The sequence below is a fragment of the Genypterus blacodes genome, unplaced genomic scaffold (assembly GCF_046128005.1).
Source record: "Genypterus blacodes isolate CSIRO-AG114 ecotype Tasmania unplaced genomic scaffold, CSIRO-AGI_Gbla_v1 ptg000067l_1, whole genome shotgun sequence".
Lineage (NCBI taxonomy): Eukaryota > Metazoa > Chordata > Actinopteri > Ophidiiformes > Ophidiidae > Genypterus > Genypterus blacodes.
The window spans coordinates 5998633-6015644 of NW_027466879.1; the positions used below are offsets into that span (position 1 = coordinate 5998633).

Consider the following 17012-nt stretch of genomic DNA (forward strand, 5'->3'; position numbering starts at 1 on the left):
AGACAGCTTTCTGTATTCTTCCCCTAAACCATGATGGTGAACAATCTTTGTTTTCAGGTCATTTGAGAGTTGTTTTGAGCCTCCCATGTTGCTACTCTTCAGAGAAGATTCAAAGAGGAGGGAAACTTACAATTGCCTTAAATAACCTTACACCTTAAACCTTAAATACTCTTTCTCATAATTGGATTCACCTGTGTATGGAGGTCAAGGGTCACTGAGCTTACCAAACCAATTTTGAGTTCCAATAATTCATTCTAAAGGTTTTGAAATCAATAAAATGACAACAGTGCCCAAATTTATGCACCTGCCTAATTTTGTTTAAACAATTATTGCACACTTTCTGTAAATCCTATAAACTTCATTTCACTTCTCAAATATCACTGTGTTTGTCTCCCCTATGATATATTTAACTGGATTTTTTTATCTTAACAACCAATGAGTTATAAAGGAAAATCATGAAAATTAACAAGGGTGCCCAAACTTTCGCACCCCACTGTACTTGTACTGTGTAATAGAATGTATATACACTGTTTTATTTAGTTAGTTAACTGTTGAACTACCAGAAGGTTGTCTAATTTTCTTTAATCCATTAACAAATGCGTAACTATGTGTTTAAGGTTGACCCTGGTCCATACTTTGATTCTTGTGTGAGAGACTTGTGTGCTTGTGACACGGGTGGGGATTGTGAGTGTTTGTGCACAGCTGTGGCTGCCTATGCCAAAGCTTGTAATGAAGCTGGAGCCTGCGTAAGATGGCGAACTCCAACAATCTGCAGTAAGTATAGTTTGCAGCCTCCCACAGAAGTGTAAATTGTTAAAAACTTCATATAAATGATTCAAATTATTGTTAGTTGTTTAGCAAAGCATAAAACCTCAAGCATTTGTAAACTGACCATAGTTATTTTTTTTGTAATAAATGTTGACATTAAAATGTAGTGCCATATAAATATCATTAAACTGTGTTCTGCTGCTAAACAGCACATGAGCCTCACAGCTAAAAAACCCTCAATGATAATAAATTTCATCTGCTCTGTTACTAGCAGGTGAGAGGTAAACATGTGTAGTGCTCATGCAGTGCATAACCATCTGGTTTTACAAAGCACAACCTCAACCTCACAACCTCACAAGCTCACAACCATCGCATTCAGTGACCTTTTGGGCACCAAGAACAGACGCTGAAAAACTAGACAGTAATTAGCTACAAGAGGATAGCTCTGCAGTAGATTTTCACTTGATATAATGTATTGTAAAAATTAGACATTTAATAGAAAATCAAAATCAACTTGAAACACGAAAAATAATATTTAAAATGTTAAATCATGTCATGTTTCTTGCAGCAATTTTCTGTGACTACTATAACAATCCCGATGGCTGCGAGTGGCACTACAAACCGTGTGGAGCTGATTGCATGAAGACATGTCGGAATCCATCAGGAAAGTGCTCCAACCTCGTCACTTTCCTGGAAGGTACAGTGGCCAAAAACAGCACCAGCTTCAGTAACTATTAGCAGGCCCAGTTTGGGTGGACAAATAAAGGCCAACTCCATTGTGTCTGTTTTGAAAGAGTTTGTTTTTCCCATTAAAATCTCTGGATTATATACACATGTGAAATGGGATTTGTCAATACAAAACATGCATATGATAAGTTCAAGAGTGCAAAAGTGCAAACACATTTAAAAAATTGTAAACCTATCTTTGCAAATGTGCATTCAAGGTAATGTTAGTCAACATGCTTTTTTACTTTTTACTTATTTTACTTATTTTACTGATTTAATAGTTTTCATTTTGAGGAGAATGTGAGGAGAATGCTCAACATCATCCATCTCCCTTCCACACTGATGTATTGTGTATGAGGCGGTTAGCTGTATCTAAAATAATCTAGTTTTCTGAAAAATAAAAAGTGGGTTAGTGGTGGAGGAATAAAATAAGCACTGATTCTGTAAACGCTGTAAGGACAGAAACTGCTATATGTGTAATTCAGCTCAGGCCATTAAAAATGCTGTGATGGTTTTGCAGGCTGCTATCCGAATTGTCCTTCTTCCAAGCCCTACTTTGATGAAGACACCATGAAGTGTGTTCCTTGGAACCAGTGTGGCTGCTACGACGACAAAGGCAACCACTATGGCCTTGGCAAAAAGACTCCATCTGCAAATTGTTACAACTGGTGGGTTTCATACAAAGCCTTTGTCTATTGGATTGATGCCCTACTTGTTAAATGATGCAAAATACTTTTTTCTAGTGAAATTTCAGACATTGCAAGTTTAATGGGAAATATAAGGAAAAAATGTTTAAACTGGGTCTCGCTCCCAGAGTACATGATGTAAATCTGAAAGTGAACAAATTCTTAACGCATCGAAACCTCAAGCACACTTTACATTGACCGTTTGCTTGGGCGCGTTCATTGTTGAAAAAAGTTTTTTTTTTTTTTTTAAACTGTAGTAGTACAAAATTTGTGAATCCCATAACCTTTTTCTGAAACATTATATGATATTTATGGAGACCTGCTGGTGTCACTGCTGGTTTAATAAGTACTTCTTTGTCCCTTGAAAGGCTTCAAAGAAAAGAGAAAGATTAATCGGCAGTAGTTTGTTTTATTTTGTGTATGTAGCTTCATAAATCAACCACAGATGAGTTATCAGTCAACATTTGTTTTCCCCAGTTTAATGAAAATCTGCATTTATCTTACAATATGAAATTTTTTTTTAAATCTGCTTTTTCAAAAGCAGGTGCTGCCAAATGAGAATCATCTGTAGAGTGCAATTTAAGATTTACTAATTATTACTCTGTTATGCATTGTAAAGAAATTCATGACATAACAGTTTTTTTGGATGGTATCATATCGACAAATGCTGAGTCCCTCCACCTGGGATAAAACAACAGGCACATTTCTTTCTGCTTCACAGCTCTTGTACAATGTCTGGAATAAGCTGCAACTATGATGTGAACGGTAAGACCATAAGAAAACTCTGTTCTCTCATGTCTATAGAACCAATATTTAACTGACTTGCTTGGACGATTGTCCTCTAAATCCACAACTTGTTGCTGCTTTATCAATGGAAAGACTTATCCATATGGTGCAACCATCTACAACACTACGGATGGGCTTGGACACTGTATCACAGCTGCATGTGGGCCGAATGGGACCATAATCAGGGAGGTATACTCATGCAAAATAACGACCACTTCAAGGCCTTCAACTACACCATTTACATTCACCACAGGTATGACAATGTTGAACACATATCAATTTTCTCACTTTGTGCTTTATACATAAACAATTTTATAAAATCTGTATTGGAAGTGAGGCTGTGCTGGTGTGACCCAATAGATCAATTTTGTGACAGAATTTCACTTAGCTTTACAAACATTTGCTGTATGTACAATTGTACAGAAGGAGATGTAAATGGCTTTTGTTTGACGGTCAATGTATCTGCGCTTCCTGAAAACAGCAGAATACAAACAATGGCTTTATTGACATAAGGACAAGTGTATCCCTCAATTATTGAGGAAAAACATACATTAGATACTGTAGGTGGCGCTTAAACAAGTTCGAGATTGCTTTAACAACTAACCACTGACAATATTCTTGGCGAACTACATCTTCAGTTGGTACGACTACACCTGGTGTTCTGACAACAACAAAAAAGGGAAGTACAACTGGACCCGCCACGCCACAAAAAGAAACAACCACTGGCCCAGTGACAGCTCGTCTACAGTTGTTCCTGAAACAACAACAGGCCCTGTCAAAACCACACCTTCTGTTGTTACGACTACAACTGGTGTTCCAACAACAACGAAAAAGGAAAGTACAACCGGACCTGTTGTAACAACCAAGCCAGAAAAAGAAACAACCACTGGCCCAGTGACAGCCTCTACTACAGTTGTTCCTGAAAAAACAACTGGCCCTGTCACAACAACAGGCCCTGTAAAAACCACACCTTCAGTTGGTACGACTAAAACTGGTGTTCCAACAACAACCAAAAAGGGCAGTACAACTGGTCCCACCGTGACAACCACGCCAGAAAAAGAAACAACCCCTGGCCAAGTGACAGCCTCTACTACAGTTGTTCCTGAAACAACAACAGGCCTGGTCACAAAAACAGGCCCTGTAAAAACCACACCTCCAGGCGGAACGACTACAACTATTGTTCCAACAACAACCAAAAAGGGCAGTACAACTGCTCCCGCCGTGACAACCACGCCACAAAAAGAAACAACCACTGGCAAAGTGACAGCCTCTACTACAGTTGTTCCTGAAACAACAACAGGCCCGGTCATAACAACAGGCCCTGTTAAAACCACACCTTCAGTTGGTACGACTACAACCAGTGCTTCAACATCAACCCAAAAGGAAAGTACAACTGGACCCGTTGTGACAACCATGCCAGAAGAAGAAACAACCACTGGCCCAGTGACAGCCTCTATTACAGTTGTTCCTGAAACAACAACAGGCCTGGTCACAAAAACAGGCCCTGTAAAAACCACACCTTCATGCGGAACGACTACAACTATTGTTCCAACAACAACCAAAAAAGGCAGTACAACTGCTCCCGCCGTGACAACCACGCCAGAAAAAGAAACAAGCCCTAGCCAAGTGACAGCCTCTACTACATTTGTTCCTGAAACAACTACAGGCCTGGTCACAACAACAGGCCCTGTAAAAACAACACCTTCAGGCTGTACGACTACAACTGGTGTTCCAACAACAACCAAAAAGGGCAGTACAACTGGTCCTGCCGTGACAACCACGTCACAAAAAGAAACAACCACTGGTCAAGTGACAGCCTCTACCACAGTTGTTCCTGAATCAACAACAGGCTCTGTAAAAACCACACCTTCAGGAGGTAAGACTACAACTGGTGTTCCAACAACAACCAAAAAGGGCAGTACAACTGGTACTGCCGTAACAACCACGACACAAAAAATAACAACCACTGGTCAAGTGACAGCCTCTACTACAGTTGTTCCTGAATCAACAACAGGCCCTGTAAAAACCACACCTTCAGTTGGTACGACTACAACTGGTGTTCCAACAACAGCCAAAAATGGTAGTACAACTGAACCCGTCGTGACCAACACGCCAGAAAAAGAAACAACCACTGGCCCAGTGACAGCCTCTACTACAGTTGTTCCTGAAACAACAGCAGGCCCTGTAAAAACCACACCTTCAGGTGGTTCGACTACAACTGGTATTCCAACAACAACCAAAAAGGAAAGTACAACTGGACCTGTTGTAACATCCACGCCAGAAAAAGAAACGACCACTGGCCCAGTGACAGCCTCTACTACAGTTGTTCCTGAAACAACAACAGGCCTGGTCACAACAACAGGCCCTGTAAAAACCACACCTTCAGGCAGTACGACTACAACTGTTGTTGCAACAACAACCAAAAAGGGCAGTACAACTGGTCCTGCTGTGACAACCACGCCACAAAAAGAAACAACCCCTGGCCAAGTGACAGCCTCTACTACAGTTGTTCCTGAAACAACTACAGGCCTGGTCACAACAACAGGCCCTGTAAAAACCACACCTTCAGTTGGTACGACTACAACTGGTGTTCCAACAACAACCAAAAAGAAAAGTACAACTGGACCCTTTATGACAACCACGCCAGAAAAACAAACAACCACTGGCCCAGTGACAGCCTCTACTACAGTTGTTCCTGAAACAACAACAGGCCCGGTCACAACAACAGGCCCTATAAAAGCCACACCTTCAGTTGGTACGACTACAACTGGTGTTCCAACAACAAAAAAAAACGGTAGTACAACTGGTCCCGCCGTGACAACCACGCCAGAAAAAGAAACAACCCCTGGCTCAGTGACAGCCTCTACTACAGTTGTTCCTGAAACAACAACAGGCCCGGTCACAACAACAGGCCCTGTAAAAACCACACCTTCAGATGGTACGACTACAACTGGTGTTCCAACAACAACAAAAAAGGGCAGTACAACTGGTCCCGCCGTGACAACCACGCCAGAAAAAGAAACAACCCCTGGCTCAGTGACAGCCTCTACTACAGTTGTTCCTGAAACAACAACAGGCCCTTTAAAAACCACACCTTCAGTTGGTGCGACTACAACTGGTGTTCCAACAACAACCAAAAAGGGCAGTACAACTGGTTCCGCTGTGACAACCACGCCACAAAAAGAAACAACCCCTAGCCAAATGACAGCCTCTACTACAGTTGTTCCTGAAACAACAGCAGGCCCTGTAAAAACCACACCTTCAGGTGGTTCGACTACAAGTGGTATTCCAACAACAACCAAAAAGGAAAGTACAACTGGACCTGTTGTAACATCCACGCCAGAAAAAGAAACGACAACTGGCCCAGTGACAGCCTCTACTACAGTTGTTCCTGAAACAACAACATGCCTGGTCACAACAACAGGCCCTGTAAAAACCACACCTTCAGGCGGTACGACTACAACTGTTGTTCCAACAACAACCAAAAAGGGCAGTACAACTGGTCCCGCTGTGACAACCACGCCACAAAAAGAAACAACCCCTGGCCAAGTGACAGCCTCTACTACAGTTGTTCCTGAAACAACTACAGGCCTGGTCACAACAACAGGCCCTGTAAAAACCACACCTTCAGTTGGTACGACTACAACTGGTGTTCCAACAACAACCAAAAAGAAAAGTACAACTGGACCCTTTATGACAACCACGCCAGAAAAACAAACAACCACTGGCCCAGTGACAGCCTCTACTACAGTTGTTCCTGAAACAACAACAGGCCCAGTCACAACAACAGGCCCTGTAAAAGCCACACCTTCAGTTGGTACGACTACAACTGGTGTTCCAACAACAACACAAAACGGTAGTACAACTGGTTCCGCCGTGACAACCACGCCAGAAAAAGAAACAACCCCTGGCTCAGTGACAGCCTCTACTACAGTTGTAGCTGAAACAACAACAGGCCCGGTCACAACAACAGGCCCTGTAAAAACCACACCTTCAGTTGGTACGACTACAACTGGTGTTCCAACAACAACAAAAAAGGGCAGTACAACTGGTCCCACCGTGACAACCACGCCAGAAAAAGAAACAACCCCTGGCTCAGTGACAGCCTCTACTACAGTTGTTCCTGAATCAACAACAGGCCCTGTAAAAACCACACCTTCAGGAGGTACGACTACAACTGGTGTTCCAACAACAACCAAAAGAGGAGGCACAACTGGTCCTGCCGTGACAACCACACCACAAAAAGAAACAACCACTGGCCCAGTGACAGCCTCTACTACAGTTGTTCCTGAAACAACAACAGGCCCTGTAAAAACCGCCCCTTCAGGTGGTACGACTACAACTGGTGTTCCAACAACAACCAAAAGAGGAGGCACAACTGAACCTGTTGTAACAACCACTCCAGACAAAGACACAACCACTGGCCCAGTGACAGCCTCTACTACAGTTGTTCCTAAAACAACAACAGGCCCTGTAAAAACCACACCTTCAGGCGGTACGACTACAACCTGTGTTCCAACAACAACCAAAAAGGAAAGTACAACTGGTCTCGCCGTGACAACCACTGCACAAAAAGAAACAACCCCTGGCCAAGTGACAGCCTCTACTACAGTTGTTCCTGAAACAACAACAGGCCTGGTCACAACAACAGGCCCTGTAAGAACCACACCTTCAGGCGGTTCGACTACAACTGGTGTTCCAACAACAACCAAAAAGGGCAGTACAACTGGTCCCGCTGTGACAACCAAGCCACAAAAAGAAACAACCCCTGGCCAAGTGACAGCCTCTACTACAGTTGTTCCTGAAACAACAACAGGCCTGGTCACAACAACAGGCCCTGTAAAAACCACACCTTCAGTTGGTACGTCTAAAACTGGTGTTTCAACAACAACAAAAAAGGGCAGTACAACTGGTCCCGCCGTGAAAACCAAGCCACAAAAAGAAACAACCCCTGGCCAAGTGACAGCCTCTACAACAGTTGTTCCTGAAACAACAACAGGCCCTGTAAAAACCACACCTTCAGTTGGTACGACTACAACTCGTGTTCCAACAACAACCAAAAGGGGAAGTACAGCCGGACCTGTTGTAACAACACGCCAGAAAAAGAACCAACCACTGGCCCAGTGACAGCCTCTACTACAGTTGTTCCTGAAACAACAACAGGCTGGGTCACAACAACAGGCCCTATAAAAACCACAACTTCAGTTGGTACAACTACAACTGGTGTTCCAACACGACCAAAAAGGGCAGTACAACTGGCCCTGTAAAAACCACAACTTCAGTTGGTACGACTACAACTGGTGTTCCAACAACAACCAAAAAGGGCAGTACAACTGGTCCCACCGTGACAACCATGCCAGAAAAAGAAACAACCCCTGGCCAAGTGACAGCCTCTACTACAGTTGTTCCTGAAACAACAACAGGCCTGGTCACAAAAACAGGCCCTGTAAAAACCACACCTCCAGGCGGAACGACTACAACTATTGTTCCAACAACAACCAAAAAGGGCAGTACAACTGCTCCCGCCGTGACAACCACGCCACAAAAAGAAACAACCACTGGCAAAGTGACAGCCTCTACTACAGTTGTTCCTGAAACAACAACAGACCCGGTCACAACAACAGGCCCTGTTAAAACCACACCTTCAGTTGGTACGACTACAACCAGGGCTTCAACATCAACCCAAAAGGAGAGTACAACTGGACCCGTTGTGACAACCATGCCAGAAGAAGAAACAACCACTGGCCCAGTGACAGCCTCTATTACAGTTGTTCCTGAAACAACAACAGGCCTGGTCACAAAAACAGGCCCTGTAAAAGCACACCTTCATGCAAAACAACTACAAATATTGTTCCAACAACAACCAAAAAAGGCAGTACAACTGCTCCCGCCGTGACAACCACGCCAGAAAAAGAAACAAGCCCTAGCCAAGTGACAGCCTCTACTACATTTGTTCCTGAAACAACTACAGGCCTGGTCACAACAACAGGCCCTGTAAAAACAACACCTTCAGGCTGTACGACTACGACTGGTGTTCCAACAACAACCAAAAAGGGCAGTACAACTGGTCCCGCCGTGACAACCACGTCACAAAAAGAAACAACCACTGGTCAAGTGACAGCCTCTACCACAGTTGTTCCTGAATCAACAACAGGCCCTGTAAAAATCTCACCTTCAGGAGGTAAGACTACAACTGGTGTTCCAACAACAACCAAAAAGGGCAGTACAACTGGTCCTGCCGTAACAACCACGACACAAAAAATAACAACCACTGGTCAAGTGACAGCCTCTACTACAGTTGTTCCTGAATCAACAACAGGCCCTGTAAAAACCACACCTTCAGTTGGTACGACTACAACTGGTGTTCCAACAACAGCCAAAAATGGTAGTACAACTGAACCCGTCGTGACCAACACGCCAGAAAAAGAAACAACCACTGGCCCAGTGACAGCCTCTACTACAGTTGTTCCTGAAACAACAGCAGGCCCTGTAAAAACCACACCTTCAGGTGGTTCGACTACAACTGGTATTCCAACAACAACCAAAAAGGAAAGTACAACTGGACCTGTTGTAACATCCACGCCAGAAAAAGAAACGACCACTGGCCCAGTGACAGCCTCTACTACAGTTGTTCCTGAAACAACAACAGGCCTGGTCACAACAACAGGCCCTGTAAAAACCACACCTTCAGGCGGTACGACTACAACTGTTGTTCCAACAACAACCAAAAAGGGCAGTACAACTGGTCCCGCTGTGACAACCACGCCACAAAAAGAAACAACCCCTGGCCAAGTGACAGCCTCTACTACAGTTGTTCCTGAAACAACTACAGGCCTGGTCACAACAACAGGCCCTGTAAAAACCACACCTTCAGTTGGTACGACTACAACTGGTGTTCCAACAACAACCAAAAAGAAAAGTACAACTGGACCCTTTATGACAACCACGCCAGAAAAACAAACAACCACTGGCCCAGTGACAGCCTCTACTACAGTTGTTCCTGAAACAACAACAGGCCCGGTCACAACAACAGGCCCTGTAAAAGCCACACCTTCAGTTGGTACGACTACAACTGGTGTTCCAACAACAACAAAAAAAAAACGGTAGTACAACTGGTCCCGCCGTGACAACCACGCCAGAAAAAGAAACAACCCCTGGCTCAGTGACAGCCTCTACTACAGTTGTTCCTGAAACAACAACAGGCCCGGTCACAACAACAGGCCCTGTAAAAACCACACCTTCAGTTGGTACGACTACAACTGGTGTTCCAACAACAACAAAAAAGGGCAGTACAACTGGTCCCGCCGTGACAACCACGCCAGAAAAAGAAACAACCCCTGGCTCAGTGACAGCCTCTACTACAGTTGTTCCTGAAACAACAACAGGCCCTTTAAAAACCACACCTTCAGTTGGTACGACTACAACTGGTGTTCCAACAACAACCAAAAAGGGCAGTACAACTGGTCCCGCTGTGACAACCACGCCACAAAAAGAAACAACACCTAGCCAAATGACAGCCTCTACTACGGTTGTTCCTGAAACAACAGCAGGCCCTGTAAAAACCACACCTTCAGGTGGTTCGACTACAACTGGTATTCCAACAACAACCAAAAAGGAAAGTACAACTGGACCTGTTGTAACATTCACGCCAGAAAAAGAAACGACAACTGGCCCAGTGACAGCCTCTACTACAGTTGTTCCTGAAACAACAACAGGCCTGGTCACAACAACAGGCCCTGTAAAAACCACACCTTCAGGCAGTACGACTACAACTGTTGTTCCAACAACAACCAAAAAGGGCAGTACAACTGGTCCCGCTGTGACAACCACGCCACAAAAAGAAACAACCCCTGGCCAAGTGACAGCCTCTACTACAGTTGTTCCTGAAACAACTACAGGCCTGGTCACAACAACAGGCCCTGTAAAAACCACACCTTCAGTTGGTACGACTACAACTGGTGTTCCAACAACAACCAAAAAGAAAAGTACAACTAGACCCTTTATGACAACCACGCCAGAAAAACAAACAACCACTGGCCCAGTGACAGCCTCTACTACAGTTGTTCCTGAAACAACAACAGGCCCAGTCACAACAACAGGCCCTGTAAAAGCCACACCTTCAGTTGGTACGACTACAACTGGTGTTCCAACAACAACAAAAAACGGTAGTACAACTGGTCCCTCCGTGACAACCACGCCAGAAAAAGAAACAACCCCTGGCTCAGTGACAGCCTCTACTACAGTTGTTCCTGAAACAACAACAGGCCGGGTCACAACAACAGGCCCATTAAAAACCACACCTTCAGTTGATACGACTACAACTGGTGTTCCAACAACAACAAAAAAGGGCAGTACAACTGGTCCCACCGTGACAACCACGCCAGAAAAAGAAACAACCCCTGGCTCAGTGACAGCCTCTACTACAGTTGTTCCTGAAACAACAACAGGCCCTTTAAAAACCACACCTTCAGTTGGTACGACTACAACTGTTGTTCCAACAACAACCAAAAAGGGCAGTACAACTGGTCCCGCTGTGACAACCACGCCACAAAAAGAAACAACCCCTGGCCAAGTGACAGCCTCTACTACAGTTGTTCCTGAAACAACTACAGGCCTGGTCACAACAACAGGCCCTGTAAAAACCACACCTTCAGTTGGTACGACTACAACTGGTGTTCCAACAACAACCAAAAAGAAAAGTACAACTGGACCCTTTATGACAACCACGCCAGAAAAACAAACAACCACTGGCCCAGTGACAGCCTCTACTACAGTTGTTCCTGAAACAACAACAGGCCCAGTCACAACAACAGGCCCTGTAAAAGCCACACCTTCAGTTGGTACGACTACAACTGGTGTTCCAACAACAACAAAAAACGGTAGTACAACTGGTCCCGCCGTGACAACCACGCCAGAAAAAGAAACAACCCCTGGCTCAGTGACAGCCTCTACTACAGTTGTTCCTGAAACAACAACAGGCCAGGTCACAACAACAGGCCCTGTAAAAACCACACCTTCAGTTGATACGACTACAACTGGTGTTCCAACAACAACAAAAAAGGGCAGTACAACTGGTCCCACCGTGACAACCACGCCAGAAAAAGAAACAACCCCTGGCTCAGTGACAGCCTCTACTACAGTTGTTCCTGAAACAACAACAGGCCCTTTAAAAACCACACCTTCAGTTGGTACGACTACAACTGGTGTTCCAACAACAACCAAAAAGGGCAGTACAACTGGTCCCGCTGTGACAACCACGCCACAAAAAGAAACAACCCCTAGCCAAATGACAGCCTCTACTACAGTTGTTCCTGAATCAACAACAGGCCCTGTAAAAACCACACCTTCAGGCGGTACGACTACAACTGTTGTTCCAACAACAACCAAAAAGGGCAGTACAACTGGTCCTGCCGTGACAACCACACCACAAAAAGAAACAACCACTGGCCCAGTGACAGCCTCTACTACAGTTGTTCCTGGAACAACAACAGGCCCTGTAAAAACCGCCCCTTCAGGTGGTACGACTACAACTGGTGTTCCAACAACAACCAAAAGAGGAGGCACAACTGAACCTGTTGTAACAACCACTCCAGACAAAGACACAACCACTGGCCCAGTGACAGCCTCTACTACAGTTGTTCCTGAAACAACAACAGGCCCGGTCACAACAACAGGCCCTCTCAAAACCACACCTTCATGCGGAACGACTACAACTATTGTTCCAACAACAACCAAAAAAGGCAGTACAACTGCTCCCACCGTGACAACCACGCCAGAAAAATAAACAAACACTAGCCAAGTGACAGCCTCTACTACATTTGTTCCTGAAACAACTACAGGCCTGGTCACAACAACAGGCCCTGTAAAAACAACACCTTCAGGCTGTACGCCTACGACTGGTGTTCCAACAACAACCAAAAAGGGCAGTACAACTGGTCCTGCCGTAACAACCACGACACAAAAAATAATAACCACTGGTCAAGTGACAGCCTCTACTACAGTTGTTCCTGAATCAACAACAGGCTCTGTAAAAACCACACCTTCAGGAGGTAAGACTACAACTGGTGTTCCAACAACAACCAAAAAGGGCAGTACAACTGGTCCTGCCGTAACAACCACGACACAAAAAATAACAACCACTGGTCAAGTGACAGCCTCTACTACAGTTGTTCCTGAATCAACAACAGGCCCTGTAAAAACCACACCTTCAGTTGGTACGACTACAACTGGTGTTCCAACAACAGCCAAAAATGGTAGTACAACTGAACCCGTCGTGACCAACACGCCAGAAAAAGAAACAACCACTGGCCCAGTGACAGCCTCTACTACAGTTGTTCCTGAAACAACAGCAGGCCCTGTAAAAACCACACCTTCAGGTGGTTCGACTACAACTGGTATTCCAACAACAACCAAAAAGGAAAGTACAACTGGACCTGTTGTAACATCCACGCCAGAAAAAGAAACGACCACTGGCCCAGTGACAGCCTCTACTACAGTTGTTCCTGAAACAACAACAGGCCTGGTCACAACAACAGGCCCTGTAAAAACCACACCTTCAGGCGGTACGACTACAACTGTTGTTCCAACAACAACCAAAAAGGGCAGTACAACTGGTCCTGCTGTGACAACCACGCCACAAAAAGGAACAACCCCTGGCCAAGTGACAGCCTCTACTACAGTTGTTCCTGAAACAACTACAGGCCTGGTCACAACAACAGGCCCTGTAAAAACCACACCTTCAGTTGGTACGACTACAACTGGTGTTCCAACAACAACCAAAAAGAAAAGTACAACTGGACCCTTTATGACAACCACGCCAGGAAAACAAACAACCACTGGCCCAGTGACAGCCTCTACTACAGTTGTTCCTGAAACAACAACAGGCCCGGTCACAACAACAGGCCCTGTAAAAGCCACACCTTCAGTTGGTACGACTACAACTGGTGTTCCAACAACAACAAAAAACGGTAGTACAACTGGTCCCGCCGTGACAACCACGCCAGAAAAAGAAACAACCCCTGGCTCAGTTACAGCCTCTACTACAGTTGTTCCTGAAACAACAACAGGCCCGGTCACAACAACAGGCCCTGTAAAAACCACACCTTCAGTTGGTACGACTACAACTGGTGTTCCAACAACAACCAAAAAGGGCAGTACAACTGGTCCCGCCGTGACAACCACGCCAGAAAAAGAAACAACCCCTGGCTCAGTGACAGCCTCTACTACAGTTGTTCCTGAAACAACAACAGGCCCTTTAAAAACCACACCTTCAGTTGGAACGACTACAACTGGTGTTCCAACAACAACCAAAAAGGGCAGTACAACTGGTCCCGCTGTGACAACCACGCCACAAAAAGAAACAACCCCTAGCCAAATGACAGCCTCTACTACGGTTGTTCCTGAAACAACAGCAGGCCCTGTAAAAACCACACCTTCAGGTGGTTCGACTACAACTGGTATTCCAACAACAACCAAAAAGGAAAGTACAACTGGACCTGTTGTAACATCCACGCCAGAAAAAGAAACGACAACTGGCCCAGTGACAGCCTCTACTACAGTTGTTCCTGAAACAACAACAGGCCTGGTCACAACAACAGGCCCTGTAAAAACCACACCTTCAGGCGGTACGACTACAACTGTTGTTCCAACAACAACCAAAAAGGGCAGTACAACTGGTCCCGCTGTGACAACCACGCCACAAAAAGAAACAACCCCTGGCCAAGTGACAGCCTCTACTACAGTTGTTCCTGAAACAACTACAGGCCTGGTCACAACAACAGGCCCTGTAAAAACCACACCTTCAGTTGGTACGACTACAACTGGTGTTCCAACAACAACCAAAAAGAAAAGTACAACTGGACCCTTTATGACAACCACGCCAGAAAAACAAACAACCACTGGCCCAGTGACAGCCTCTACTACAGTTGTTCCTGAAACAACAACAGGCCCAGTCACAACAACAGGCCCTGTAAAAGCCACACCTTCAGTTGGTACGACTACAACTGGTGTTCCAACAACAACAAAAAACGGTAGTACAACTGGTCTCGCCGTGACAACCACGCCAGAAAAAGAAACAACCCCTGGCTCAGTGACAGCCTCTACTACAGTTGTTCCTGAAACAACAACAGGCCCGGTCACAACAACAGGCACTGTAAAAACCACACCTTCAGTTGGTACGACTACAACTGGTGTTCCAACAACAACCAAAAAGGGCAGTACAACTGGTCCCACCGTGACAACCACGCCAGAAAAAGAAACAACCCCTGGCTCAGTGACAGCCTCTACTACAGTTGTTCCTGAAACAACAACAGGCCCTTTAAAAACCACACCTTCAGTTGGTACGACTACAACTGGTGTTCCAACAACAACCAAAAAGGGCAGTACAACTGGTCCCGCTGTGACAACCACGCCACAAAAAGAAACAACCCCTAGCCAAATGACAGCCTCTACTACAGTTGTTCCTGAATCAACAACAGGCCCTGTAAAAACCACACCTTCAGGAGGTACGACTACAACTGGTGTTCCAACAACAACCAAAAAGGGCAGTACAACTGGTCCTGCCGTGACAACCACACCACAAAAAGAAACAACCACTGGCCCAGTGACAGCCTCTACTACAGTTGTTCCTGAAACAACAACAGGCCCTGTAAAAACCACCCCTTCAGGTGGTACGACTACAACTGGTGTTCCAACAACAACCAAAAGAGGAGGCACAACTGAACCTGTTGTAACAACCACTCCAGACAAAGACACAACCACTGGCCCAGTGACAGCCTCTACTACAGTTGTTCCTGAAACAACAACAGGCCCTGTAAAAACCACACCTTCAGGCGGTACGACTACAACCTGTGTTCCAACAACAACCAAAAAGGAAAGTACAACTGGTCTCGCCGTGACAACCACTGCACAAAAAGAAACAACCACTGGCCCAGTGACAGCCTCTACTACAGTTGTTCCTGAAACAACAACAGGCCCGGTCACAACAACAGGCCCTCTAAAAACCACACCTTCAGTTGGTACGACTACAACTGGTGTTCCAACAACAACAAAAAACGGTAGTACAACTGGTCCCGCCGTGACAACCAAGCCAGAAAAAGAAACAACCCCTGGCTCAGTGACAGCCTCTACTACAGTTGTTCCTGAAACAACAACAGGCCCTTTAAAAACCACACCTTCAGTTGGTACGGCTACAACTAGTGTTCCAACAACAACCAAAAAGGGCAGTACAACTGGTCCCGCTGTGCCAACCACGCCACAAAAAGAAAACAACCCCTAGCCAAATGACAGCCTCTACTACAGTTGTTCCTGAATCAACAACAGGCCCTGTAAAAACCACACCTTCAGGAGGTACGACTACAACTGGTGTTCCAACAACAGCCAAAAATGGTAGTTCAACTGGACCCGTCGTGACAACCACGCCAGAAAAAGAAACAACCACTGGCCCAGTAACAGGCTCTACTACAGTTGTTACTGAAACAACAACAGGCCCTGTAAAAACCACACCTTCAGGCGGTACGACTACAACTGGTGTTCCAACAACAACCAAAAAGGAAAGTACAACTGGTCTCGCTGTGACAACCACGCCAGAAAAAGAAACAACCACTGGCCCAGTGACAGCCTCTACTACAGTTGTTCCTGAAACAACAACAGGCCCTGTAAAAACCACACCTTCAGGCGGTACGACTACAACTGGTGTTCCAACAACAACCAAAAAGGGAGGCACAACTGAACCTGTTGTAACAACCACGCCAGACAAAGAAACAACCACTGGCCCAGTGACAGCCTCTACTACAGTTGTTCCTGAAACAACAACAGGCCCTGTAAAAACCACACCTTCAGGCGGTACGACTACAACCTGTGTTCCAACAACAACCAAAAAGGAAAGTACAACTGGTCTCGCCGTGACAACCACTGCACAAAAAGAAACAACCACTGGTCAAGTGACATCCTCTACTACAGTTGTTCCTGAAACAACAACAGGCCTGGGCACAACAACAGGCCCTGTAAAAACCACACCTTCAGGAGGTACGAATACAACTGGTGTTC

General features: G+C 45.3%; 1 protein-coding gene across 1 annotated transcript in view; it reads left to right on the forward strand.

The window, feature by feature from the left end:
• The window catches only part of LOC143004779 (mucin-5AC-like), a 43263-nt gene that overhangs the window by 18352 nt on the left and 7899 nt on the right, over nt 1-17012 (forward strand). The window contains 8 exon segments of the mRNA XM_076155920.1: nt 618-774; nt 1337-1465; nt 2015-2162; nt 2902-2936; nt 3013-3219; nt 4783-4842; nt 5254-5310; nt 5473-5717. Of these exon segments, the coding sequence (XP_076012035.1) occupies nt 618-774; nt 1337-1465; nt 2015-2162; nt 2902-2936; nt 3013-3219; nt 4783-4842; nt 5254-5310; nt 5473-5717 (1038 nt within the window).